This window comes from Cibotium barometz, chromosome 13, assembly GCF_041138505.1.
Source record: "Cibotium barometz isolate CiBa-2024 chromosome 13, ASM4113850v1, whole genome shotgun sequence".
Taxonomy (NCBI): domain Eukaryota; kingdom Viridiplantae; phylum Streptophyta; class Polypodiopsida; order Cyatheales; family Cibotiaceae; genus Cibotium; species Cibotium barometz.
This window is the reverse complement of record NC_141058.1, coordinates 46,495,221-46,521,303: the sequence shown is the minus strand read 5'-3', so window position 1 is coordinate 46,521,303 and position 26,083 is coordinate 46,495,221. Positions and strand designations below refer to the sequence as shown.

Here is a 26,083-nt window from a genome sequence, read left to right as displayed (position 1 = left end):
ACAAATGGCACCGCTTACCAGATCTTTAGTGCTTGAACCCACTAGAAGGTTAAGGCTGTTTTCAGTAAAGCTTAAATCTTTAATAGAAATCATAGTATAATCCTCTCAGTAAGACCTTGGCCCACACGCACGCGCACACACAGTCTTTTGAGTTGTTAAATCCATGTGTATCTTACCATGCACACATACCTTAACACACTCAACAATAGTTGTCCTGTGTCTCTGAACAGCTTGAGTATCCACTGACACAACTCTCAGCAGCATATTTAGTGCAATATACCTGCAGTACAAGATGGCGGCACTCTCTTTATTAGAATCATGTGCGAGCATTTGGATGATTGTGAACTCCCTAACGTTACACCTTCTTCCCTAGACAAATTAATCAAATTATTCCACAAAAAGAGCAAGAAGTTGATGTTCCACATTTTTCCAGCAAGCCCCCATCCCCTACTCAAACAAACTCTGAAAGCAGTGCCTAATTACCACAGCCACAAATGTTAGCATAAACAAACCTGCGTCCACAGATAACAAGGACCCCAAAAAAAGTGTAATCATGAGACCAAAAAATAGCATCATCTACCTGATGTTGTTGTCACGATTAGATAGGAACCGACCAAGAATATTGATAGCTAGTACACGAAGCCCACTCGTAGCTTCTATGCCCATAATTGTCTGGACGCATTCATAAAGTATAGCGTTTCCTGCATTTTTGTTTGATTCGGTATTGGTAGCGACCTATTGTCCAGGAGCAAGTATCATCCATTGGAATGGGGCTTTTAAGAGAGATGTATATTGAAAATAGACAAGTTGAGTCTTTTGCAATTTTACCCACACACACACACACACACACACACATGCCCACCCACGAGCAGGCCCTCCCCCTTCCCCCTTGCGATGACACCTTCACCCTGCCATAGTAAATGCAACTCGCATCCAGCACCTCCGCTGAAGGATCCGAGGCGGCAACCCATTCGCCTACATAGTGGTGGTCATGCTGCTGGGCCTTAAAAGATCTTCTGCACGTAACCCCTTTGTCCCCCACCCCCCAAAACAAAAAAACAGCATACAAGCACCCATGGGTCATAATGGCTGGCATGTATATTTGAGCCTAGCTTTATGCCTAGGATAGCCCTAGTGTGGGGACAAGTGACTTATGGGCACTCACGGGCACGGGATGGTGTGGAAGCCTATAAATATTAATAATTGATTAGTCTGTTATTGGATCCTGGGCCTATATAAGTGAGTTGAGGGCTCATAAGTGACTATCCTTCGGAGGGGGATCATGGCCCAAGTGAGGCCTTGACCTTGATCCTAGCCGACACCTCCTAGGCGTGGTGTTATGGGATGTCATAGTTTTGTTGTAGGAAATGGTTGCACTATTGGCCTAACCTCATGACTCGGGGGTGCTCAGGGGGGAGCTATGGTTGGGTGCTGAGCTGCCAGAAGCCAATCTATGTGTCCTGAGTTTATGAAAAAAAAGAACTGAAATTTTGTGGACAAATAAACACCATATAGATCTACAGGAATCTTACCTGTGCAAGAACATCACTCATGACGTCACTTGCATTAGCATCATTATGCCCAACAAGCTGAAGCAGTCTCAGTAGCCGAATCTGAAGAAACGGATCTGTGAAGCCACTAACATCATACTCATGTGCATAACCACTTGTAAGCATGTTCTTCAAAGTGCGCACTAGAGTTGATGTGTGCTGCACAAACAAGAAAATTGTCAAAACACGTCTTTCATCAGGTAGTAAACAAGCAACCAAGACAAAAACAAATCCAGGATAATACTTACACCAATCAAAAGGTCATCTTATCAAGCCATGTCAACACCAAAACAATTGTGAATCAAATGGCTAGAGTTTCTATGTAATCAAGGATAATATGAGATCCGTAAACATAGGTTACTGTTAAGAAGAAGAGTTTCTATGTAATCAAGGATAATAAGACATCCATAAACATAGGTTACTGTTCAGAATTTCCAATTCACCAAGTCTGGCTTCATAAGTGCTCTGTATTACTCTCACCCTCTACATCAGAGGAACATGTTACTTCGGCTTTGACCTGTACAACACAGTCAGGGTAAGCAGAGCCCTCCACAAGGGACAGGCTGCAAGGAAACAGGATGGGCAGGGCAGGACCAGATTTTGGCCACTAGACAGTAGCGTTTGGGTTTCAAACAGGTGGCAGACCCGTCGGGCACCTGGGCCGACGGGTCTGGACAAGCCATGCAGCAGGCCAACCAGCAGAACAGCATGTTAAGGGGCAGATGTGCCTATAAATAGGGCCCCCTCTCCACTTCCGTTATCGATCATCAGCCCAGCAGTCAAGCAGCTTGAGAGACCTTAAGTGTGTCCGAAGGCAGGATTCAACAGAAGACAGCCAGCATTTGGGAAAATCTTAGCATTTTTATCATTTTCGGCTTGATCAAAAGTTGGCTTAAGTTTACAATAGTTGTGAAACATCCTTTTGTATTTGGAGCATTTTCTCACACAGTAATATAGAGATTAGTAGTTGGGTTACTGTAAGTACTTGCGTTTCTGTGTATTATAGTCTTTTCCCGTCAATTCCTCTCTATTGAACTCTTGCATCTAGCTACTACTCTTACATTTGGCACGAGAGCATAGATAATAGGATTACTGCAAAAATTTTCTTGTCCAGCATTCCATGTTGTGTGTTAATTGCCTAATTACAGATCAGCCCATAGGGTCCGGGCAGGACAGCTGGGTTTGGGAAATTTTCTCTTTTGAGTTCCCATTGCTTCTTTCTAGTTGTGGCCACAGAAAAGACAACGGTAGCCTTGGCCAATATGTTGTCAACCTGGCTCAATAACCAAATAGCTACACAGCTCCAACAACCAGATAGCTAGATAGCTCGACAACCAAGTAGTTGCCTTGCTTCAGGTTCAAGGGGCTTCAGCCTTGGACTCTTAACAGATGCCCGCCACTCCTCAATCAGGCAGCAAGAAGGGAAGGGAAGGGGGGGGGGGCGGCGGCGTTGTTTCTTTTGAGGAGGAAGTGAAGGACAAGATGGAGTACCACTCTCAACATCACTAATAATCTTGGGAGAGCCAATAATCAGGTCACCATGGCCATTCAAAGTGATCACAAGTGAGCCATTGATTGAATCACCACCACAAAGTCGAACCCAAAGCAGACCATGAGGACAATCATGCAAGATGACCACAGAGTCAAAGTCACATTGTATCTTTTGGATACAGCCTATGATTTTTCTCTTCCCATCATCCAAGTTTTCCAAGTGGACTACGGAAGGGTGCACATACAGGCCAAACAGCATACGCTTTCTTGAGACTTGCGGGACAGTGTTTTTGTTATTTCTTCTAGCTCTTTTCTTCTACCTCATGGAAACCCCGGCTGGATTGACTTCATTGATGACCTAGATCATCATGAGGAGAACCAGGGGGAGCATCAGGGTCTAATATGCCCGAGCTTGCGGAGACCGGGGAGATAGGAGAGAGAGAAAAAGGCATACTTTGATACTGAGATGGCAAAACTTCCAAAGGCGATGATTAAGGAAGCATTTAGTTCTCTTGTAACCCATAGTTTTAAACCCATCTTCTTCCATGATACCTAATTTGGTGGCCCTTCTTTCACACCATAGCTTTCTGCCGGTGACAAGAGGAGACAGACCCAAGAGTTTGATGATTTCTGGCTGAACCGAGGGAATATTCACTTGGAATTCCACCCTTTCCCTCAAGGGGAAGACCCTGACGAGGGTTCCTCAAGGGAGAGGCCTTGACAGGGTGGAGGTAATTTAGGGATAAGCTGATTACATGGGCTGAATTTGAGGCTCGGTTCCGGGCTGAATTTCTTCAGGCGGAAGATGTGTTCGATGTAATGGTGACTTGCAGATTTGAGCATGAGATGCAGGTATGCCGATGTAGGCTGTCTTTGTCCCCTGAGCACATTTATGCTTACGTATAGATATCAAATAGATCCCCAGTAACATTGGGACTTCAGGGTACAGATTGATGCAGTTAGAGATTTCATGGCGGACATGCACACGATGTTGGTCCTCACTGCTAGAGATTCTACCAGCATTGCTTGGGATAGATTGCAACCTTACGCTAGTAGGAAGCATCACAAAGGAAGTTTTTACAATGGAATGCTTGTGTATTTGAGAGTACCCGAAAGTTCGGAGACATTGCGGACGAGGAAGTGTCCCCTAGGTACAATGAATTACCCAATTGCTAGTGTAGAGCTGCTAGGGTTAGGGTTAGGCACCTATGGAGGCTTATACACAGATGCCATGGCTATGGATATGCAAACAACAGAGATAGAAATGAAATGAAATGAAATGTTATATTAACGTCTTCAAAAGGCCAACGTGACCTATGAGACCAAAGTTACAACAATGTGACATCTGATACACTGTTTGGAAAAGAAAAGAAAGAACTGAAGGTAAGTATCTAGCCCTACAATACATCAGTAGGGAGCATCCGGAAGCAGCAACTAGGGAGAGTGGGAAGCTAATGCTACTAGTCAAAATGGGGTACATGAGTACATGGATACATGAATACATGAATATGGGGGAGTACAAAAGTGACAGTGAGTACAACAGTATATGGCTGGAGTGGTAATCATCCTAGGAGCTCTAGCATTGTGATATGCAGCGGAAGACTTTGTATTGGAAGATCCTGTCACACAATATGCTCACACCGTCTTCTGTATCCTGAGTTTCGTGAGTTTAGCAATCCATTTCAATACTTCAAACTTTAAAGAGATGAGAGAGAGAGATATGAGAACTGTACACCAGATTGGGTCCCGAATTACCCACTAAAGGGCCCCCTATCCCGATAACGAGATAGTATTTGCTTTATTTCTTTAGAGAGAATGACTTTGGACTGTAGATAAGCCAAACACAAGATCTCGGAGGATTGGAGAGCGGCTGATCTGTACACTGCTGTAGAAACACCTCAATGACTTGATCTCGAGCCTATGCACTCTTCCCAAGGGCATGATGAAGGGCTGCACACCTGAGGCTCAAAGAAGAAGAAGGTGGACTGTTCTACACTATGTTAGAATGCTGAAAACACATATGAATGCTGTGTTACCTTCACCAGATGACTGCTGCATGTGTGGATGATGCATAGAAGGCTGGACACTGATGCAACCAACAGATTCAGGGCTGGAAACTGCTGTAGACTGAACCTTCAGGGCTGGAAACTGCTGTGGACAGAAACGCTGAAGTGTAGGGGTGCTGAGGAACTGAAACGCAGACCTGTAGGGCTGCTGGACTGCAAAACGCAGGTGTTCTAAAGCTGCTGGACAGAAACGTTGAGGTCCTGAGGCTGCTAGACAGAAACGCATGCATGTACTGCTGAATTGGAGACTATAGAGGACTGAATCAGGGCTGCTTTGGTGCTGAAAACAGGCTGATTGGAGGCTGATAGCAGGCGCCTACGGCTGACTAAAGCTAGGGTTTCTCAAGGGGCTGGAGAAGCAAGCTTATGGGCTCTAGGGCTCGATTAGTCTTGCACTGAAAGCAAGGAGGAGGAGAGCTCTTAGCACAATGAAGACTGAATGAGAAAATAGGCTCTAGGCAAGCCTATTTATACTAACTGGAGGTTGGTCATTTAATAAAGTTTTATATTTATAAATGCCCAATAATGCAAATCATGCTAAATAAATACTAATAAATATGGAAAAAATACCAAATAAATCCCAGTAAATTCCCTAAGGCTTCGGGGATGTTCTAAATGATGCACAGGCGCTGCCTCTAGAGGTTCAGGAGAGGAGCCTCAGCGGGATGAGGGGCAGAGAGTTGATGAGGCAGGACATTGAGGCGGCCATCCCCCAGGAGTGGCGGACTCCAGTACACGACCCTCCACCTCCACAGTGGATGGGCGTCTTTACTCGGCATGAGATCCTTCTAGCGGTCTGCGGCTCAGCAGAGAGAGTCGCCCCACTCACCTTCGAGGTGGGAGAGGGAGGCCAGCTTCAGAGGACCCGACTAGTTTTGGATGAGTTCCAGGGTTGTATCTTTCAGAGGGTGCGGGTGGTCGGCTTTCATCAGAGACAGTGGCATGTAGACCCCTCACCGGCCTCGATAGGGGAGGACTATTCTTGGAGATTATGGGCTTGGGACAGCAGGCCTCTTATTCGCCTTCAGTGGGATCCAGGCGAGTGGCTTTGGCGAGATCCCTATTCGGCCCCTACCAGCCCAGGCACCCCCTTTTTTCAATACGCAGAGAGGCTGGGCCGGCGGATCCAAAGGCACGGGATAGCGGGCACCCCGGCAGCGGCTGAGCATTGGCGGCGACAAGGGCTCTCCCCTGCCTTCCTTAGGGACTTTTGGCAGCGCCTTTGGGACAGCTTCTGGCCCCCGGAGGTGACGCTTTTTCTCTGGCTTACAGCGCATAGAGGACTGGCTGTGGGGGCTTGGCTAGCTTTTGGCAGACACCCAGCGTCCTGCCCTCGGTGCGGCCATGCACAGGAGTCGCAGCGGCACTGCTTATGGGATTGCCCACAGGCACAGCAGGTCTGGCAGCGCGCTCTCAGGATGGTTTTTGCAGGCTCGCCAGGTGAGATGATGGTGACGTGGGGTGCGGTGGCTTGGGCCACGGACAACGGCCCGGCCCTTGGATACGAGGACGTCCCTGGCAGTGTGACCATCCAGGTCTCTGACAGGGCGATGGTGGTGGTTCCGACGCCAGACTTCTCTTCGGCAGTCTCCCAGGAGGGGGACGGGCACAGATGGGAGATGATCAGCAGCATGACGGCTTGGCACATATGGAGAGCCCGATGCAGGGAGGCCATAGACCGCCAGGCGACTCCACCGGCGGAGGTCATACAGGCTCTCTGGGTGGACATCATTCACACCTTGAGAGGACACTGGGGGAAACTTCAGGGCGACTCGGATCGCATGAGAGATCGCCGCAAGGCGTTCCTCCGCACTTGGCAACCTGGCCCTTTCCTCACCGCGAGGGGCGAGGATGTCACTTGACACTACATGCCTCCAATTTAGCTCTTCTCACCTCCCGCATGTACTACTAGGTAGCCCCCCCAGAGAGCGGCCAGCCACGGGGGTGGAGCTCCGGTGTTCACTGTATTTATTATCCCTCCTTGTGAGGTGAGCTTTGTAGCCTTATGGCGTCTTCTCATTAACTAATAGAAGGATCGTTTTTCCCAAAAAAAAAAAAATGATGCACAGGCATATGAATGCATATTATGCAAGATGCAGAGTGCTTTCTGATGCAAACCCTAAGGCTTCTACTGACTCTACATGCATGAATGATTCTCTCCAAGTGGGTTAAGGGACTTGATTGACTGACTGACCCACTAAGGCTGAGGAATGACCTACGTAGCTCGTGCCTAACTTATCCTGGACTGAGGATGTACAATGGGGTCACGGCGTACAACAATTATCATCCTATTGGGTTCTAAAACTGTACAACTGCTGCACTTCTGATGATGAGCCATCTTGTCACCATGCACTGAGTGCAGAGTGCATGTGACATTCCCTCCTGATTAGCTTGGCGGCAGGTTCATGGCTTCCAAGTAGTCCGCCAATAACTGGGGGTGCTCCTGGAAGAACTCCTCGTCGAGCCATACGGCTTCGTGGGTGCCTCGATCTCGGAACTTCGTATAGAACTGACAAATCCGTCGACCGCAACCATGCTTCCATCGATGAAGAAGGATCTGTTCAGGCTCAATAACTTCTGCCTCGTCTACCACGTCTAGCTGCTGTTCATCTGAAACATCAAACACTTCTGGACCAACATATGGTTTTAGCCAAGAAACATGGAAAACATCATGCATTGTCCAACTGGCAGGCAACTTTAACTTCATTGAGACATCACTTATCGTCTTAACTATTGGAAAAGGGCCAAAACTACGGAATGAAAGCTTGGGACAACGTTTGCCCACTTGTTTCAATCTCTGCTTCATGATACGCAAATAGACCCAATCCCCTTCCTTGAAGTGGACATCTCGTCTAGACTTATTTGCCTGTCTGCTATATGCTTCCTGAGCTTTGGTCAAGCGGTCCTTAACTGACTCAATGATCTCGGAAAATGCTTCCGTGGTTTTATTAGCCTCTAAAGATGGAGACACCATTCTCGTCAAAAGAGAAGAAAAACGGTGACCAAAGGCTGCTTCATATGGAGTTCGTCCGACACTGGATGAATGAGTGTCGTTCAAGATAGCTTGGACCAACGGAAGATAGTGCTCCCATTTGGACTGCTGGTCATGACAGTATGACTTGAGGACATCAAAGGCCAACTGATTATAAATTTCTGTCTGGCCATCTATCTGGGGATGGAATGCACTAGACAACTGCAACTTAGTTCCAAAGTTTTCAAATAATGCCCTCCAGAAATGCGAGGTAAACTTGGAATCTCTATCTGATGTTATGGTGCTAGGCAAACCACAGATTGGATACCAATGCTTGAGAAACAGACGGGCTACGTCCTCGGCTGTGGCCGTATGCTTGCATGGGATGAGCATGCAGAACTTACTAAAGCGATCCACAATGGTAAAACACTAAGTGTTACGGGATCCAGTGGATGCTGGTAGAGGCCCTACAAAGTCCATAGATATGTCGATAAAAGGTCCGTCGGGGATAGGCAAAGGTTGAAGTAAACCTGCCTTCTTTGTATGGGGAACCTTGACTTTTTGACAAATCTTACAGGCTTGTACATGTGCATAGACATCACGCCTCATCTTTGGCCAATAAAAGGACCGTTTTAATTTCTCGAGGGTACTGTTGATACCCCTATGTCCTCCAACTAAGGAGTCATGGGTATCGTGGAGAAGAGCGGAACGCTTTTCCCGAGTAACACAAAGACGGTTCTTGTAGAACAACCAACCGTTCTGTACTGAATAGTGGCCAGGCTCAGAAGTGAGGGCCAAACTATACTGAGTACCAAACTCAGGGGAGTCAACATATTGGTCTTTCATACTATCCAAGTCCTTCCCCGTGATTTCGAGAATGGTAGCTTCTTGGACTGCCTGGATGCTGGACTTTCAACTGAGAGCATCTGCTACTGGGTTATGCTTACCAGGGATGTATTCAATCATACCTCCAAACTTTTGGAAGATTTGACTCCACCTAGCCTGTCGATCACTCCACTGGACACTTGGCATAGTCTGAAGCCACTTAAGTGCTTGGTGGTCTGTTTTCACTGTCAAAGCCTGCCCATAAAGAAAAGGCTTCCAATGTTTGAGCGCTGTAATCACACCCAAAAGCTCTTTGTCATACACCGAATAATTCTTTTCGGCGACACCCAACTTTCTGCTGTAATATGCCACGGGTCTATTGTCCTCTTGGAGGACTGCACCTATGGCTACATTGCTGGCATCGATGATGACCTCGAAAGGTTCGTCCCATGATGCTAACTTTAATACAGGTGCTTCTGAGGCAGCTTTCTGGAGTGCACGGAATGCATCAAGTGCCTTACCTGTAGGTGCTGCAAGGTTGGAAAACTGATGGACATGTGTGCTATAGCCTGACAAAGACCTACGAATGAACGGATTTCTTGAGCGGTCTTAGGAATGTCCCAATCTAAGATCTCTTGAACCTTTGATGGGTCCAGTCTAATCCCATCGGAACCGATGATGTAGCCCAAATACTGAACTTCCTTAACACCAAAGATAGACTTTTTGGCGTTTATGTAGAGCTGATTATCTCGCAAAAGTTGCAAGACTTTCTCCACATCTTTCTCATGCTGCTCCGCAGTGGCTGAGAAGACTAGTATGTCATCAAGGAATATGAAAACACACTTCCCAATGTGGACTGCGAAAATCCTAGACATCATCTTATTGAATGTTGCGGGTGCATTTGTAAGCCCAAAAGGCATGACTACGAACTCGTAGTGACCACGCTCTGTCCTAAAAGCTGTTTTTGGAATGTCAGCTTCAAAAATGCGGACCTGATGGTAACCACTCTTGAGGTCGATCTTAGTGAAAAACTTAGCACCGTCTAAACGCTCCAAAATGTACTCTATCCTGGGCATAGGAAACTTATTCTTGATCGTGAGTTTGTTTAATGCCCTGTAGTCTACACAAAGGCGTGCAGACTTGTCCTTCTTTTGGACAAATAGGATAGGTGCAGCAAATGGGGAGGAAGAAGGCCGAATGAATCCGGCTCGGAGAAGCTCAGATAACTGCTTTTCCAACTTGCCCTCTAAAGTCTTGGAAAGACGATAGGGAAACCTGCTAGGAGGATCTGAACCAGGGACCAAATCAATGTGATGGTCCTCAAGGCGAGAGGGTGGGAGACTGGGCAGGAGATCGTCCCTAAGCATAATGTCCTAGTGTCTGGATAGGAGGTCTGCTAACTGAGGGACTGAAGATGTAAGGAATGCTACTAATGAGGGAGGGGCTGTTTGAGCACTAACTAGCACTAACGTAAAGGAGTGCTCCTTCTGCTCCCTTGCGGATAGCTCGTCGGGCCTAGAGATGTGAAATCAATGGGATGCCAAGAATGCTTCTATCCCCCCGAATCATGACAGGCTCAGGAAAACCTTTACAAATAGTAAAAGTGTCCTGTCCCCAATTGGGAATAGGCTCATACTGACGGAACCACTGAATTCCTAAGATCATGTCACACCCTAACAGAGGGGAGACGATGAAATCTCGTTGAAATGAGGCCTTCTGAACTTCAAAGGCAAATTGCTGTGCCTTCTGGGAAATGTGGGTGCGAAGACCAGGTGTAAACCCATCCACATCCAGATGATATGGGACTAACGTGCACTTCAATTTATTAGCCAATTAGGGAGAGATGGCGTCTTCAGAACTGCCCATATCGAAAAGGACTACAAACTGTCGGCCCTGGGCAGAGCCATAAGCTCGGATGAGGCTCTTCTGAGCAGCATCGCTCTCACCCTCCTGCTTAGCATCAAATACCACGGATGGCATAGGATGCATGGAAGGTAAAAGTTGAACTGCATTTGAGGTAGTAGGCGGGGCTGGAGGAGCTGGGGAGGCTGTGGCAACTGTGGCAGAAGGAGCTTTGGCAGCTTGTGCCGCTTGCCATTTGTGGCAATCCTTCTTACGATGCCCTATAATATGACAGAAAAAACATCTATTTTCTGACTGGTACTTCCTTTGCTCCTCTGGAGGAAGATAACCTCCAGTAATGCCTGCTTTAGCCTTTTCATCAGGGGTTTTCTTAGGTTCTTTATCCTTCTTACCCCCTGAACTGGAGCTATTAATGCTGTCCTTCTTAGCATCTTTAGAAGATGCGTTACCTTTCCCTGTCTGTGCAGCTGATTGCTGCTGCTGGGGTTTGGTACTGGACTGAGATGTCTGCTTGGGCTTGCCCCCGTTAAGCTTCATTTCTTCATTCTGAGCGAGAGTCAGAGCCCGGTCATATGTACTTGGTTCAAAGTTACGAACTGTGAACCGAATGTTGGAGTCCCAGTCAAAGGCTGTGACACCTGTGGCCTGGTCTGTATGAATACTAGACCAATGCTGCCACCAAGTGACTGCCTCACCAGTGAGATGGGGAGCCACTAAGTGGACTTTGTCTTGTGGGTCTGTGATCTTAGCTAAAGGAAAATGAGCATTAAACTGATGAATAAATTGATTAACTGAAGAATGATCACACTTACCATCATACTTACTGAAATTTGGTTGACTGCGAATGATGGTGGTTGATGCTGCTACGGGCTGCTAGCTGGTGACACCTATGACTGGGGAGACTGAGGAGAGCTGCTGATACCTCAAGTGTATGGCCTCCTTTTCCTGTTGGTGTTCGAGTAACATACGTTCTCGATCAAGCTCACGTTGGTGTTCCCGAGCGGCGAGTTCAGCCTGACGCCGGTCTTCGTCGATCCTGCGTTGGGCTTCCTCATAGTCCCGTCTTTCTTCTTTTTCTCTTCTCCTTCGGGCCTCGTCCTCTCTCCTTTGTTGTTCCATCTGAAAGAAGAGGGAGATGTAGTCGGGTGCAGTTGGAGGTGTAGAAGGACGTGCTGCTGCTGCCTCCAAGAGTTGGAGACGCTCCATGAGTAGCTGGTTCTGAGCTCTAAGAAGAGCTATGGTGTCTGCTGTAGGCGGAAGAACAAGGTCTCCTTCGGGGGAGACGTCTTCCGGCTGATGAGTACTCTCTCCTGTAGACATGATGCTGAAGTCGGTGGTCGTGCCGGAACGCAATCTAACCATCCAAGGATGCCCCCACGCTAGGATACGGTGTGTGTGGACTATCTGAATCTGATACCAATGTGCTATGCAGCCGAAGACTTTGTATTGGAAGATCCTGTCAGACAATATGCTCACACCGTCTTCTGTATCCTGAGTTTCGTGAGTTTAGCAATCCATTTCAATACTTCAAACTTTAAAGAGATGAGAGAGATATATATGAGAACTGTACACCAGATTGGGTCCCGAATTACCCACTAAAGGGCCCCCTATCCCGATAACGAGATAGTATTTGCTTTATTTCTTTAGAGAGAATGACTTTGGACTGTAGATAAGCCAAACGCAAGATCTCGGAGGATCGGAGAGCGGCTGATCTGTACACTGCTGTAGAAACACCTCAATGACTTGATCTCGAGCCTATGCACTCTTCCCAAGGGCATGAGGAAGGGCTGCACACCTGAGGCTCAAAGAAGAAGAAGGTGGACTGTTCTACACTATGTTAGAATGCTGAAAACACATATGAATGCTGTGTTACCTTCACCAGATGACTGATGCATGTGTGGATGATGCATAGAAGGCTGGACACTGATGCAACCAACAGATTCAGGGCTGGAAACTGCTGTAGACTGAACCTTCAGGGCTGGAAACTGCTGTGGACAGAAACGCTGAAGTGTAGGGGTGCTGAGGAACTGAAACGCAGACCTGTAGGGCTGCTGGACTGCAAAACGCAGGTGTTCTGAAGCTGCTGGACAGAAACGCTGAGGTCCTGAGGCTGCTAGACAGAAACGCATGCATGTACTGCTGAATTGGAGACTGTAGAGGACTGAATCAGGGCTGAAGTGTAGGGGTGCTGAGGAACTGAAATGCAGACCTGTAGGGCTGCTGGACTGCAAAACACAGGTGTTCTGAAGCTGCTGGACAGAAACGCTGAGGTCCTGAGGCTGCTAGACAGAAACGCATGCATGTACTGCTGAATTGGAGACTGTAGAGGACTGAATCAGGGCTGCTTTGGTGCTGAAAACAGGCTGATTGGAGGCTGATAGCAGGCGCCTAGGGCTGACTGAAGCTAGGGTTTCTCAAGGGGCTGGAGAAGCAAGCTTATGGGCTCTAGGGCTCGATTAGTCTTGGACTGAAAGCAAGGAGGAGGAGAGCTCTTAGCACAATGAAGACTGAATGAGAAAATAGGCTCTAGGCAAGCCTATTTATACTAACTGGAGGTTGGTCATTTAATAAAGTTTTATATTTATAAATGCCCAATAATGCAAATCATGCTAAATAAATACTAATAAATATGGAAAAAATACCAGATAAATCCCAATAAATTCCCTAAGGCTTCGGGGATGTTCTAAATGATGCACAGGCATATGAATGCATATTATGCAAGATGCAGAGTGCTTTCTGATGCAAACCCTAAGGCTTCTACTGACTCTACATGCATGAATGATTCTCTCCAAGTGGGTTGAGGGACTTGACTGACTGACTGACCCACTAAGGCTGAGGAATGACCTACGTAGCTCGTGCCTGACTTATCCTGGACTGAGGATGTACAATGGGGTCACGGCGTACGACAATTATCATCCTATTGGGTTCTAAAACTGTACAACTGCTGCACTTCTGATGATGAGCCATCTTGTCACCATGCACTGAGTGCAGAGTGCATGTGACAAGCATGGGTCTCTACCGGATGGCCTGGATATCTGCCGTAGTGAGATGCTTGGTCGGACAAGCCCAATGCTTCGCAATGATGCTCTGAATCATCCGGTGTAGGCACAGTCTCCGATGTGAGGATCCGCGAACCCTCGGGTGTCTGGATCTGCCCAACTGGATAGCTCTCTCAACTAGAGTCCCACGGGGTGCCTCCTACTGGGCTGTCGGCTGTGTGTCCTCCCGGGTAGTCCCTCTAAAGAAGTCAGTAATCTGTCTCTGTGAGGACTCCCTACCAGTCGGGCGTCTACTCCTGATAATGGACTCTCTGAGTTTGCGGATCTCCGGGAGAGAAAAACCCAAGCATCTCTGATCACAATAGTCCATGACTCTAGCTAGTGGTCCAAATCCCTCTCTGAAAAGGCAATGGTAGCGCCCTCGAATCTCATAATATGCTGTGCAACGACAGATGTAGTGCTCCTCCGTCTATGGCTCTATCCAACAAATCTGACAAATCCTGTCCCCTGGAGGTATGCCTCTACTGCCTGTCTCTATCTCTAACTGATGTGAAGAGGTGCGAGTCTGCCCAATGGCGCACCTCAATCCATGAGACAGATGGGTATCCATGTAGCTTGGTCTAAGTATAAAGCCATCCTCAGTGGTGGCGGAGAGATGGTCTCTACAGAAAGCCATCTTCGTCCCCAACTCCTGTGAGGGCTCTAGCCATGTCCTCCTAGTGTCCAGATGAATGAGGTCCTGTCTGATGACTCTACTAATCTCAGAATGTGTCAAGGTGAGAGAGGGTGCCTCCAGAGAGTACTGGAAGGGTGGAAGTCTGTCTAAACTGAACCCATGGAGCTGAAACCAAGATGCTATCTGTGCATACCACCATGAAGTGTCTCCCTTCATGGCTAGCTGATGAGAGGACTCTAAAGCAAGTCGTGCATACCGGTGTCGAGGAAGCTCCCAGGTGCTATGAATGAAGGACACTGATCTGGCAAGAGCCTCGACTACGATCGGTGGTGCTCCCATCTCGGCTCTGATAATCTCATGGGGTACCGAGGCCTTAGCCCGAATCATCCTGGAGATCATGGACACAAGTGGTCTCTCCATCGATCTCCATCCATCCTATGTGCGTCCTGATCGACTGTGACGATCTAGGCTAGGCCCCTAGATCTGTACTCCATATAGCATCGCCGATGTGACCAGCCTATCAAAAAGCCACAGCTTAGTGCATAGAGAGAGAGTGAGAAGAGAAAGTACAATGCTAGAGAGAGAACGAGTACACGACTGTAAGATGTGATGGTTGCTTGATTATTTCAATGGAGTACAAGTACCTTTTGTAAGTACTAAGGTTGCATGTGTGACATCACTGCATATGTCATAGTACACACAAATATCTAAATATTATTTGTGACTCCTCTAAGAGGTAGTTCACACACACACAAACACATAAGCCTTCTAGAGGCTGATCACACATAGGTAAGACCTTCATTCCCAACAATCCCCCCCCTCAAGGGATTACCTCATTCTATGTCAAGGATAAATCTAGGTCATGGTTTTTCATGGCAGTTTTCTAGACCAGGATAAACCACATAACTCTTAGTTTCACATGCCAGTAATGGGATCCCTTGGGAGTAGTACACACAAGATCAGGACATTGATACAACTGAAAGAAAGAACACACAACTGAACACAACACAAAACTCTTCTTCTTCTCTTTTTAGTGGACTTTAAAAAGCCCAATCTTCAGCAATAAAGTTGGTTTTCTGTGTGGAAGGCTCTGTCTCCTCGGTGATGTTGGCAATTCCTTTTTGTTTTTGTGGTAGGCAATACTTCTCATTGTGGTTGTTTTTCCCACAATGTTTGCATGGCTTCTTTGAGTAAGAGTCTTTTTCTATATGGTTGTTTCTGCCACAGCGGGAACACTTTGCATCTTTCAAGTTCTTCTTTGTAAAGGAGCTGTCTCCTTGTACTGACTTGTTCTTGAACTTCTTTTCTTCTTCTTTGAAGTAGTTGATTACTCCGTCAAAGGTGAGGTCTGGGAGATTCTTCAGCATCGTGATGAGGTTTTCGTAAGAATCTTCAGGCATTGATTTGATCAAGACTACTACAACCAAATGCTTTTCCACCTTGGCTTGAGTGCAACAAGCTGGTTCATCAAGGATTTCATCCGGTTCGCATGAGCATCAAAGCTCTCATGTGAATACCATAGAACTCTATTTGCAGAGAGTCTTTAGAGTTCTTACCTTGTGCTCCAAAGAGTTTATCTAGTATTTCATAAGCTTCTTTAGAAGTCGGGAGATCAACGACATGATGTATGAAGTTGTCGGACAAGCATAGGGCTATGAGGCCAAAGGCTTTTTGATCTTGGAGCTTCCAAGCTCTCTGGGCTTCACCTTCAGCTTTAGGAATCTCATCCTCCCTCCCAATGAAAGGCCAGAGACCTTCACGCATCAAGCTGAATTTCAACTCGGTTTGCCAGGTATGAAAGTTGTCTCCGTCAAACTTTTCAATGAACAAATGTGCACCCATCATGATGGAGACAAGGAGTCTTAGCTCTTATAAATGATGATCTAGCCTTTCAGAGATGGTGCTAAATGCCCAAATTTCCAAAAATGATTTTTAGCTTATGAAACCCTAAAAAATTAAGGTTTTCAACCAAGGGGCTTTTTCAATTTAATGCTCTAGCAAGGTAGAGCATGAGCTCAATGCCATAAATGTACTTTCATTTTTGAAAAAAAAAGCCTAAAAATTAGGGTTTTTAGAAATTAGGGTTTTTGAATTTGGAGGTTTTTGAAAATGATGTTGTAGGAGGCTAGAGCAACACTATAACGCTTCATATATGCTTTCAATTTTGAATAATGACGTAACACTTGAGACTAATGCTTTGATTAAGCAAGATTTTCAAAAAAATGGAAAAGCCCCAAAATGACCTGAGATGAAGCACTTTGTTGATTCGATACAGGTTCCCCTTTCTTCTTCTCTCGGGATGCAAGTACAGCTTCTTTGAGTGTCGTGCTGTCGGGCCGTCTCCAAATCTTTTTAATAAGGCTTTATTAAGCCTTACTCTAAGTCTTAAAGCCTTATGTGAAAGCCACGGGGCTGCTGATGTGGACCAGAGCTCAGGTGACGTTGGTCGAGCAGCAGAAATGAAGCACAACGGCAGGCAGTAATGGCAGGTGAAGATGGACGAGGAAGGAGCTGCTGTAGGTGATGTCGCTTGTCTGATGCACAATAGAATACAGGCTCTGATGGCGAGGTACAGCTGCACAGATGGCACAGTGGATGCTGTGAGCAGGTGGGACAGCAGTAGTAGAGGGTGATGCAAACTTCGAAGGGGGTTGCTGTAGTATGCAGAGCTGGTAGTTTTTGCATGAACACAAGCGAGTAAGAGCACACAGTCGGGCACTACATAGTGGAGGCAGCGGTTATGAGAATGGCAAGATGGCGCACACAGGTGGGAGGAAGGTATGCTCTGATACCAATTGTTGGTGCACAGCTGCTAGGGCTAGGGTTAAGCACCTATGGAGGCTCATACACAGATGCCATGGCTATGGATATGCAGACGACAGAGATAGAGAGAGAGAGAAGAGAAAGTACAATGCTAGAGAGAGAGAGTACACGACTGTAAGATGTGATGGTTGCTTGATTATTTCAATGGAGTACGAGTACCTTTTATAAGTACAAAGGTTGCCTGTGTTACATCACTGCATATGTCATAGTACACACAAATATCTAGATATTACTTGTGACTCCTCTAAGAGGTAGTTCACACACACAACTTTTATAAGTACAAATGTTGCCTGTGTGACATCACTGCATATGTCATAGTACACACAAATATCTAATATTATTTGTGACTCCTCTAAGAGGTGGTTCACACACACATAGGTAAGACCTTGATTCCCAACAATCTTGGTGTGGATAGGTAATATGATTAGCTACAACAACTATCTCTGTGATTTCAGGTTATCCAATTCCGTGAAAGTTGGAGATTGAGAGGTTGTTGGGTTCCTCACAACGAGGATTTGGTTTTGACTTAGTCTTTTGTTCCACTCAGATAGTCCTGTAGGAACGGTGGCTTGTGATTAAGCCGGTTCCTATATAACTGACAATATGGAAAGATCAGACATAATCCTGAGGCTAAAACCACCTTATGGGTCCTCCACCTTAGCAATCTAATTAATGCCTTAAGTGTCCCCTACGCCTTCCCTCTTCAAATTGGCCACCTAAAACACTGGCCTAGCCCTCTAGATTCTATAGACGCATGGCAATCTTGAAAATACAAGTCCTGTCATGCCTTTAAAAACTTCATAGGTTCAAGGAAAGCCAGAAATGGATCCACCTTCAGATGAGCTTAAAAATAAAACCAAAAACGTTTTTTGTTTTCTATCAAAACTGAACAGCCACAAATTTTTTGCTTGCTAATTTCTTAGCCATTTAAGATATACATGTTGCAACCGAAGCAGTACCTGTCCACAATGGACGAGTTCTCTCGATAAGCATGAACACCCAAGCTTGAGTAACTTTTAAAAGAAGAGCTAAAAAGACTCTAGAAGGCTCAGAAGAGAAGAACCTTGCTTATCATGTAGATTATGAAGGGACTTCAACCAAGTGGTGAGCCTTGGTTGAGAGGTTAGAGCAATGCATGCCAATCAAAGGAGGAAATTGGAAAATTGGTGAATGGCTGCCTTTCAACACAAGGTTTGACTTCACAACTCTCACCTCCTTTTGCAATGATTGTGTTCCAAGCATGACAATGTGTATGCCCACCCCTTCGGTAGCAGCCACCCACCACCATCGATATAAGCAACGACATCCTCTACTCTAAAGCAACACCTCGGACCAAACTGCTTGGAAGCTGAAAACTTAAAGCTTGGGTTTGTTAAAATTCAAGGCCAGCATAGCATAGTCATATGATTCATGGATGAATTATTTCCCAAATGCTTAAAAAGCATATATGGGGAACATCAACAAATAAACTACAAAATCTATAAAAGAATACTAGCAGAAGAGGTGAAGCCTGCAAGGCTTTGCTTGGATTTCCTCCATGTAAACTTCTCCAACAACCATCCTCCTATAAGGATGCATATCAAATGCCTTGCCTCAACTCTTAACAGCAGTATTATTCAAAGAGAATCTAGCAGACCAAAACATCTAAACGTGAAAGGATGGGCATTCAAGCAGACTTTGTTGTGAAAAAATCACCTTTTAACATTCCAAATTTGAAAGTCGTCTTTTAAAACTTATCACACTTCTATGGCATTTTAAAAACCTGACGCCAAAAACTCGGTTCTGATTTAGGTGTTAATATCCAAAACTTAAAGGAACCCATGGCAATGGCATTATACAACACATGCAGAGATCACCGTAACTCCCAAAGGTAAGGGGAGTATGCCCTTAAATTAAGTGCTACAGCTTCCCTAATTACATTGAGAGAAGGTGCACAAAAACAACTCTACCTCAATATCCACACCGTTAAACACAAAGTAGCATTGCTAGTTTCCATCATGGCATATGACCAAGTCAGCCATTTAGAATTCAAAAGCACAGACAATCAAGTGTGGCTGTATCATAGCATCGGTGGCAAAAACATAACGGCTTGACCTTTCGGAAGTGTTCAAGTGCAGCCATATTTGCCTTGCATAGTTCCATACACAGCTTCACTCCTGCAATGAGAGCTCCATGATGTTTATCAGAAAGCAGTGCAGTTGCAGGCTTCAGGAAATTGTCTGCAAGGTCTGGAACCTTCCGCAATATGCGCACAGAACATAGAGCTGCCTGTAGTGCAGTTGCACCCACAACCCAACAAAGAAAACATTAACTTTCAAGAGAGATTCCATGAATGCATGCATTAAAATAAGCACACAAAGCAACTCTGTATATCCTTTGAATCATCACCTTCTTTCTGATATAGGAATTGCTGCTTTGGAGAAGCTTTTCAACTTCGCCGGCAAGATCACGAGCCATTTCAGCTGAGCAGATATTACCCAAGGCACAAAGAGCAAGGCCAACTATGAACTGATTACTGTGATTTAGATCACTGTGAAAATGAAGATCCCACAAAGGTCAAAGGGGTATGTGCTTAGCGTGCATGCCTACATGTGAGCGAGTGAGTGGTAGTCAAAGGATACAAACAAGGTGCGGGCATTCTTAACATACTTTTTCAAAGAATTTGTCACCAGCATCAGCACTTCCTGTCTTTCATCCAAAAGTAGCATCAGCCCAAGATAACCTATTCGTTTTTCTGGGAAACCCGAAGAGGCGATCAACTTCAGGCACTCCATTTGTCCAAAGTGTGTAGGATAGCCAAGCATGTGTATAAACATAAGCTTAGCCAAATTACGATGACTGTAGCCCTGCTCATTCTCATTGAAAGCAGTGCGTAGAGCTGCACACTCCTTTTTTACAACAGCCCGTTCTTCAGCTGCAGTTTTACATGCTCTAATCGCGCGTATCATATCCCTGTTAAAAATAACAAAAAGAATCATGGAGTTGCAAATACAAAAGCACTTACCCAGGCCACGTTAAACCTCCTCCTCTTAAGCTCAACTGCTTTGTTTTTGCACAAGTTATTTCTTCTTGACCACGCTAAATCCTTTGTGTTACGTCTACTCAAATACACTAGAATTAGGGTTAGCAGACATTGCCTCATTTGTAAGCCCCATTGATAAATAGACAGACAATGAGTGCTGTCACCTAGAGAATGCATAAGAATTAGACTAGATGCATGCCCTTTGATCTCCTGAGCATCCCTGCACACAAACACACGAACAAACACACACAAGATGGTGCCTGCCTCCCAACCATAGCTCCTTTAAAGCACCCCCAAGCTATGAGGCTAGACCAACACCATAAAACCTCACTACTCACCCAGACAAGGCATCCCATACCACTGCAGCCCACCCCTCCAAGGTGTGCGGCTAGAGCTCAAGGTCTAGGCCTCATCTTGGGACTCGATCCTCCTATGAGGAATGTGCACTTGCCCCTAGGTATAAGCCTAGCCTCAAAATACATGTCGTTGTGGCGAATTGGGCTGTAGCACCATCCTGATAGAAGCTTTCCCACATATTTGCGTCTTTCCCCATCAATACAATCAAAGAGCTCAACTGAGGTATTTGCTGCTCAATTTTCCTCAGCCTTTACCTTGCACCTTTGCACTCTCAAAGACATTAAAACAAATAGTCTACAAAGGATCCCCCGTTAAGGAGAAGAGAAGAGGAGGGAAGAGGTGTAGACATCTATGTCATTGGTTAGTGGTGTGACTCTAGGACTAGCCAGGGCACTTTTTCCCTCATTAGAAGGTTTTTCCTCCCGTACACAGGAACACTCTTATCTCACTTTTGGGAGTGTGGGTGAAGTGACTTTTGTACTTCAGGTCACTCTCACTTATCTTTTGTACTAGCATTGTGATACGCTCAATCATTAGAGTATTGTGCCCCCTTGCTCACGACTACTTCACACTGTGTTGTGCATTGACGCAAACCCTAACCGTAATCCCAAGATTTGGTATCAGAGCCCAAGGTTTCACTTGCCTTGTCTAAGCTTTGCGTAGCAGAAAAAAAAAACTTCATCCATCCGTACACGCATCAGCCCATACCCAACCGCACACATGTGCAAAGCCGTACATGTTGTCCATAAACCATGCGCTTGCCGTTCATACACCTGCAAAGTTGTACTCATACTCAAACATGCCTGCATGCTGCTCTATGCACCACTTGTTGTCCAACACACCCTGTGCAGCTCTGCGACAGCTCCACGTAAGCAGGTACACCAACTGTAACCGACTAGAGATCCGGAACAATAGACAAACAATTCAAATATAGCAAACAGAGTATAAACACAGAAGGAAGCCACAAAAATATAAAGACAGCAAGAACGGCAGGCCCCCCGTAGGAACAACTTTATTCAATAGAAGCTTTACAAGAACTCAAGGTGAGGGTGCAGATCATGCACCAGACTTTCCACTGAAAACGGAGCAACCTTCCACAGAGCATATACAAGATTCACACCAAGCTTCTAGCACAAAACAATATCAACAGCTGTCTAAAAACAGTCCCAAATCTGTCCAAAACAGTCCCAAAATTAGCCCCAAATCTGCCCGTTGCACGAGCAGAACTGATAGAGAGAAAACACAGGCAGCTATCACACGTGTGGGTACGGCTACTGTGTTGCTACTGTCATCATTTGGTCCCTTCACCAATCTTGACCAATGTTTCACACACTGGACGAAACCAAGGTGTGAATAGGGATTTTCCACACAAGAAGGCTACAGCATTTTACTGGCATGGTTTGGCCTAAAAGATGGCCATATAGCATGTGCAGCATGGGATTTTATCCAATAAAGTGACTTATAATGTTTATAAGTCGGCATGTTCTCACATCATTAAAGACAGGCTGGACATATTATTATTCTGGGCTTGGATAGGTGGACAAAAGAAGGCGCCTAGATGAAACTTGGGCATCAAGCCAAGAAAAGCATAAAAGCTAATATATTTGGACAAGTTCAGTTATTTTTGGGCTAAAACTTGAAGTACAAGCCAAGGAAAGCTAAAAAGTTGATATTTTTGGACTAGCTCAACTATTTTGGGCAAAAAGGGAAAAGTGCTGCAAATATAGCTACTCGACTCTATTAAAGCAAGGTAGAGGACTGATTTTGGCAAGTCGACTTCCTTCATAGCTCCCACATGGCTGGTCGACTTCCTCCAGTGCTCCTATAGGGCTGGCCGACTTGCTCCAATGATGCTACAGGGCTGGTCGATTGCCTCCATAGATGCAGACAGGGCTTGATGACTGCAGTTTTCTCTCTCTCTCTCTCTCTCCCCCCCCTGCACTGGACGTACAGCAGCTTCTGGTGTTGTTTCCTTGTGCTGGCCGTACAACAAGCAGTTCTCTCTCTCTCTCTCTCTCTCTCTCTCTCTCTCTCTCTCTCTCTCTCTCGCCCGCCTTGTCCTGGGCAGATTTAGGCCTGTTTATGACGCTGTTTTTGGGCTAAATTGAAAGTTCTCAAGGGCTGATTTATGGCTCAGTTTTGGGGCTGATTTGGCACGGAACTCGGGGCTGTTTTGAGCTCCGTACCGGGCTGTTTTATGGACAGCTTATCGGCTGATTATGAGCTGGTTTATGGGACTGTTATGAGATAGTTTATCAGATGGCTTTTGAAGCTATGTTTGTATCTTGGCTCTAGACTGAATTCTGGGCAAGATCTGTGCTGATGCTTTGTGGAAAATCCGGTGTTGTATGCACCCGCGCCTTGGTATCTTGTAAAAGCTTCTGTGTGAATGAAGAAGTTCCTAGGGGGGCCGGCCGTTCGGGCTTAGTGCGGTGTTATTGTGTTATTTATGGTTCTTCCGCTATGTTGTGATGCTCTGTCTCTAGTATTTGAAGTGTTGGTCTATTCTATTTCTATTGTTCCGGGTAGTTTCCCTGCCCCGTTTGTGACAGTGGTATCAGAGCATAGGCTTGCTCGGAAGCAAGAGGCTTCCTTTCAACAACGAGAGAGAAAAGATCAGAAGTGGGGACTACAGTGACCACCAGTTTTGGCTATTGAGCTTGTGGAAGTAGTCATGAGCATGAGCAATAGACAGCTTGGTCTATGGATTTATGGATTCACAGATTTTATCCTCAAAATATGGAGTTGGTTTTATGTGCCCAAGTTCAACACTTTTTCCATATGGATACTGTGGATTCTATAATCAAGCTTACAGACAAGTTATATGGAGCTATATTTCTAGATATCTTACGAGGAGATAGTTCTTTTGGCTTCATGACGAACCTGGAAAAGAAAAGCTAAGTAGACTTTGAGTTTTGCAAAGTTGCTCCTTTTTGCAAATTTTTGTAAGTGTTTTTGGACACTTAACCCTTGTATGCCTGTACAAGGAGAATTTTGTGTTGTTTGTTTGCCTTGAATTGTTTCAGGTGAAGGTTGAAAAGCCTGGTTTATATGGTTTTTCTTACGGATATGTCCACGGACTATGGACAAAGTTGTTGGCTCCCTTTGCTTGGATGGAATATGTTTTTGGCTCCCTTTATTCGAGATGCAGTGGATTTCTAGAATTTATGGATATCTTATGGATCGGGGATTTATCTATGGATTCTTTTATCGGCTAAAATGCCTGTAAAACTATCTGTTGGAGACATGCTAATGGAGAACCAAGATCTTTATGCCTGTGACTTATTCTCATCTTATCTTCTACACTTCAACCCACCTCTCCTTTCAGGTCTGTGATCAAGATACCACCACAGAGTGCACGTGGTAGAGTGCACTTGAGCCCACCTCTCCTCTAAGGTGTGTGGTCGGAGTACCAACATGGAGTGCATGTGGTAGAGTGAACTTGAGACCGTCTCTCCTCCAAAGTGTATGTTCTGGGAACCGACATGGAGTGCATGTAGTAGTGTGGACATGACGCCTTGTTGGCTGGGGACTTATGTCTATGCCAAGAGTCATGTGATCTGGATTCACTCATGGAAGGGTCGTAGCCTTGGTGAGTAATGACGTGAACTCATGGAAGGGCAGTTGCCCTGGTGAGTAAAGCCTCATGGAAACCCTGGCGAGCATGTTCATTCATGGAAGGGTGAGTGAATTCTTTTTGTGAACTAATGGAAGGGTCGTAACCCTAGTGAGTATCGCATTAACTCATGGAAGGGAAATTGTCTTGGTGAGTGAAGCCTCGTGGAAGGGGAAACCCTGGCAAGCATGTTCATTCATGGACGGGTGGTAACCCTGGTGAGTGAATTCTTTCTGTGAACTCATGGAAGGGTCGTAACCCTAGTGAGTGTCGCATTAACTCATGGAAGGGCAGTTGTCCTGGTGAGTGAAGCCTCGTGGAAAGGGAAACCCTAGTGAGCATGTTCATTCATGGAAGGGTGGTAACCTTGGTGAGTGAATTCTGTGAACTCATGGAAGGGTGGTAACCCTGGTGAGTGTCACACGAACTCATGGAAGGGCAGTTGCCCTGGTGAGTGAAGCCTCGTGGAAGGGGAAACCCTGGCAAGCCTCGTGGAAGAGGAAACCCTGGCAAGCAGGTATTGTTAGACATCATCTCCTTGCTGCTGGCTTCCTATTTGGTGTTCTATTTTAGCCTTTAGGGCTGACCATGTTAGGTAGAGGGACTCGTAACCCCTCACATATTTTTCCCATAATTATCCCCATTTTATGGAGTCTTAGATATTTATCCTAGTCGTGGAGGATTTATCCTAGTCGTGTAGACCTAGTCGGCTGCCTCTACATGGGCATATATATAGCCGGGTCTACCCTCTCTCATATTCATTGCTTAGCATTGTTTGCTATAGTCCCTCACATACGAGGTTTTCTCCCCTCTTGCTCGGGACATGTATTCCTTTGGATGATGATATTGAGATCAGGTTCTCACCTATGTTTCCTCTCCATCTCTCTCTCTTTCTCACTCTCTCTCCCTTGTGTTTCCACTTTCCCTTCTTCCGCAGCACATTCTATCATGGTATCAGAGCGCCGGTGATCTACAGTGTTGGATTCTCCCTCAGGTTGCTGCTGGTCCGCTGGCTTCTTCTAGGCGTTTTTTCTTTGCAGCCCGTGGTCATCCATAAGAGGTTTTGATCCCTGAGATTCCCCCTCTCACCTATTTTCTGCTCTGTTTTTCAAGGCAACAGTACCTAGTGTGCTGCGTTTTTCTACAAGTGGTTTCTAAAAAAAGTTTTGCAGCATTTTCTTCAGCATCTACTCCCCCTGTTGTGCTGGCCGCCTGTTTTGTGCAGGACAGTAGCAATATTTGCTGCGTTTTTTCTCCTACAAAGGGTTTTCTGATGATGTTTTCTGCTCTGGGACTTGATGGTACCATATATCTTCTACTTTTCCAGATTCAGCCGTATCTCCTGCCCCAAATACTTCTGCGTTTTCAGATTTGCAGCCATAGTTGCTGCGTTTTTCTGAACAGATCTTGCTGGTAGCTCTACCTTCACCTGGGCTCCGTTGGACCTGAAGGTACCTTCTCTTCAGCGTTTTTCCTCATAGAAGGTGTGGACACTGGTTGGCCTGAATTTTCAGGTTTGTAGCCCTTGTTTGGCTGCGTTTTCTTCTCCAATGGACACGTATCACTTGCAGAGGGGGTGTTTTGTTTGGATTGTGGCTTTGGTGGCAGTTTGGTACTTGAGGAGGACACTGCATTTCTGATTTCAGTCAGCGTTTTGCTAATTTTGAAGCATCTATATATTGCGTTCTGTTCCTGGCCTTCAGGAGTTACCCGGTTTCTTCATGTTCCTTGCCTGATGTTGGCGATGGATAGTGCTATTTTTTTGTTGGATAGCAGTGTTTTGGCTGCATTTTGGTTCCCACGGGAGTTTTCTACACTCAGAGG

General features: G+C 45.8%; 1 protein-coding gene across 1 annotated transcript in view; it reads right to left on the bottom strand.

Annotated features, from left to right (window-relative positions):
• LOC147632750 (AP-1 complex subunit gamma-2-like) overlaps nt 1-26,083 on the bottom strand; it is a 76,243-nt gene that overhangs the window by 39,570 nt on the left and 10,590 nt on the right. Inside the window, exons 2-7 of the mRNA XM_086807599.1 lie at nt 19,914-20,216; nt 19,653-19,794; nt 19,359-19,532; nt 1,533-1,709; nt 581-735; nt 190-280 (exon numbers count right to left, since the gene is read on the bottom strand). Coding sequence (XP_086663725.1) covers nt 190-280; nt 581-735; nt 1,533-1,709; nt 19,359-19,532; nt 19,653-19,794; nt 19,914-20,216 — 1,042 coding nt within the window. The remainder of the gene's footprint in view (nt 1-189; nt 281-580; nt 736-1,532; nt 1,710-19,358; nt 19,533-19,652; nt 19,795-19,913; nt 20,217-26,083) is intronic.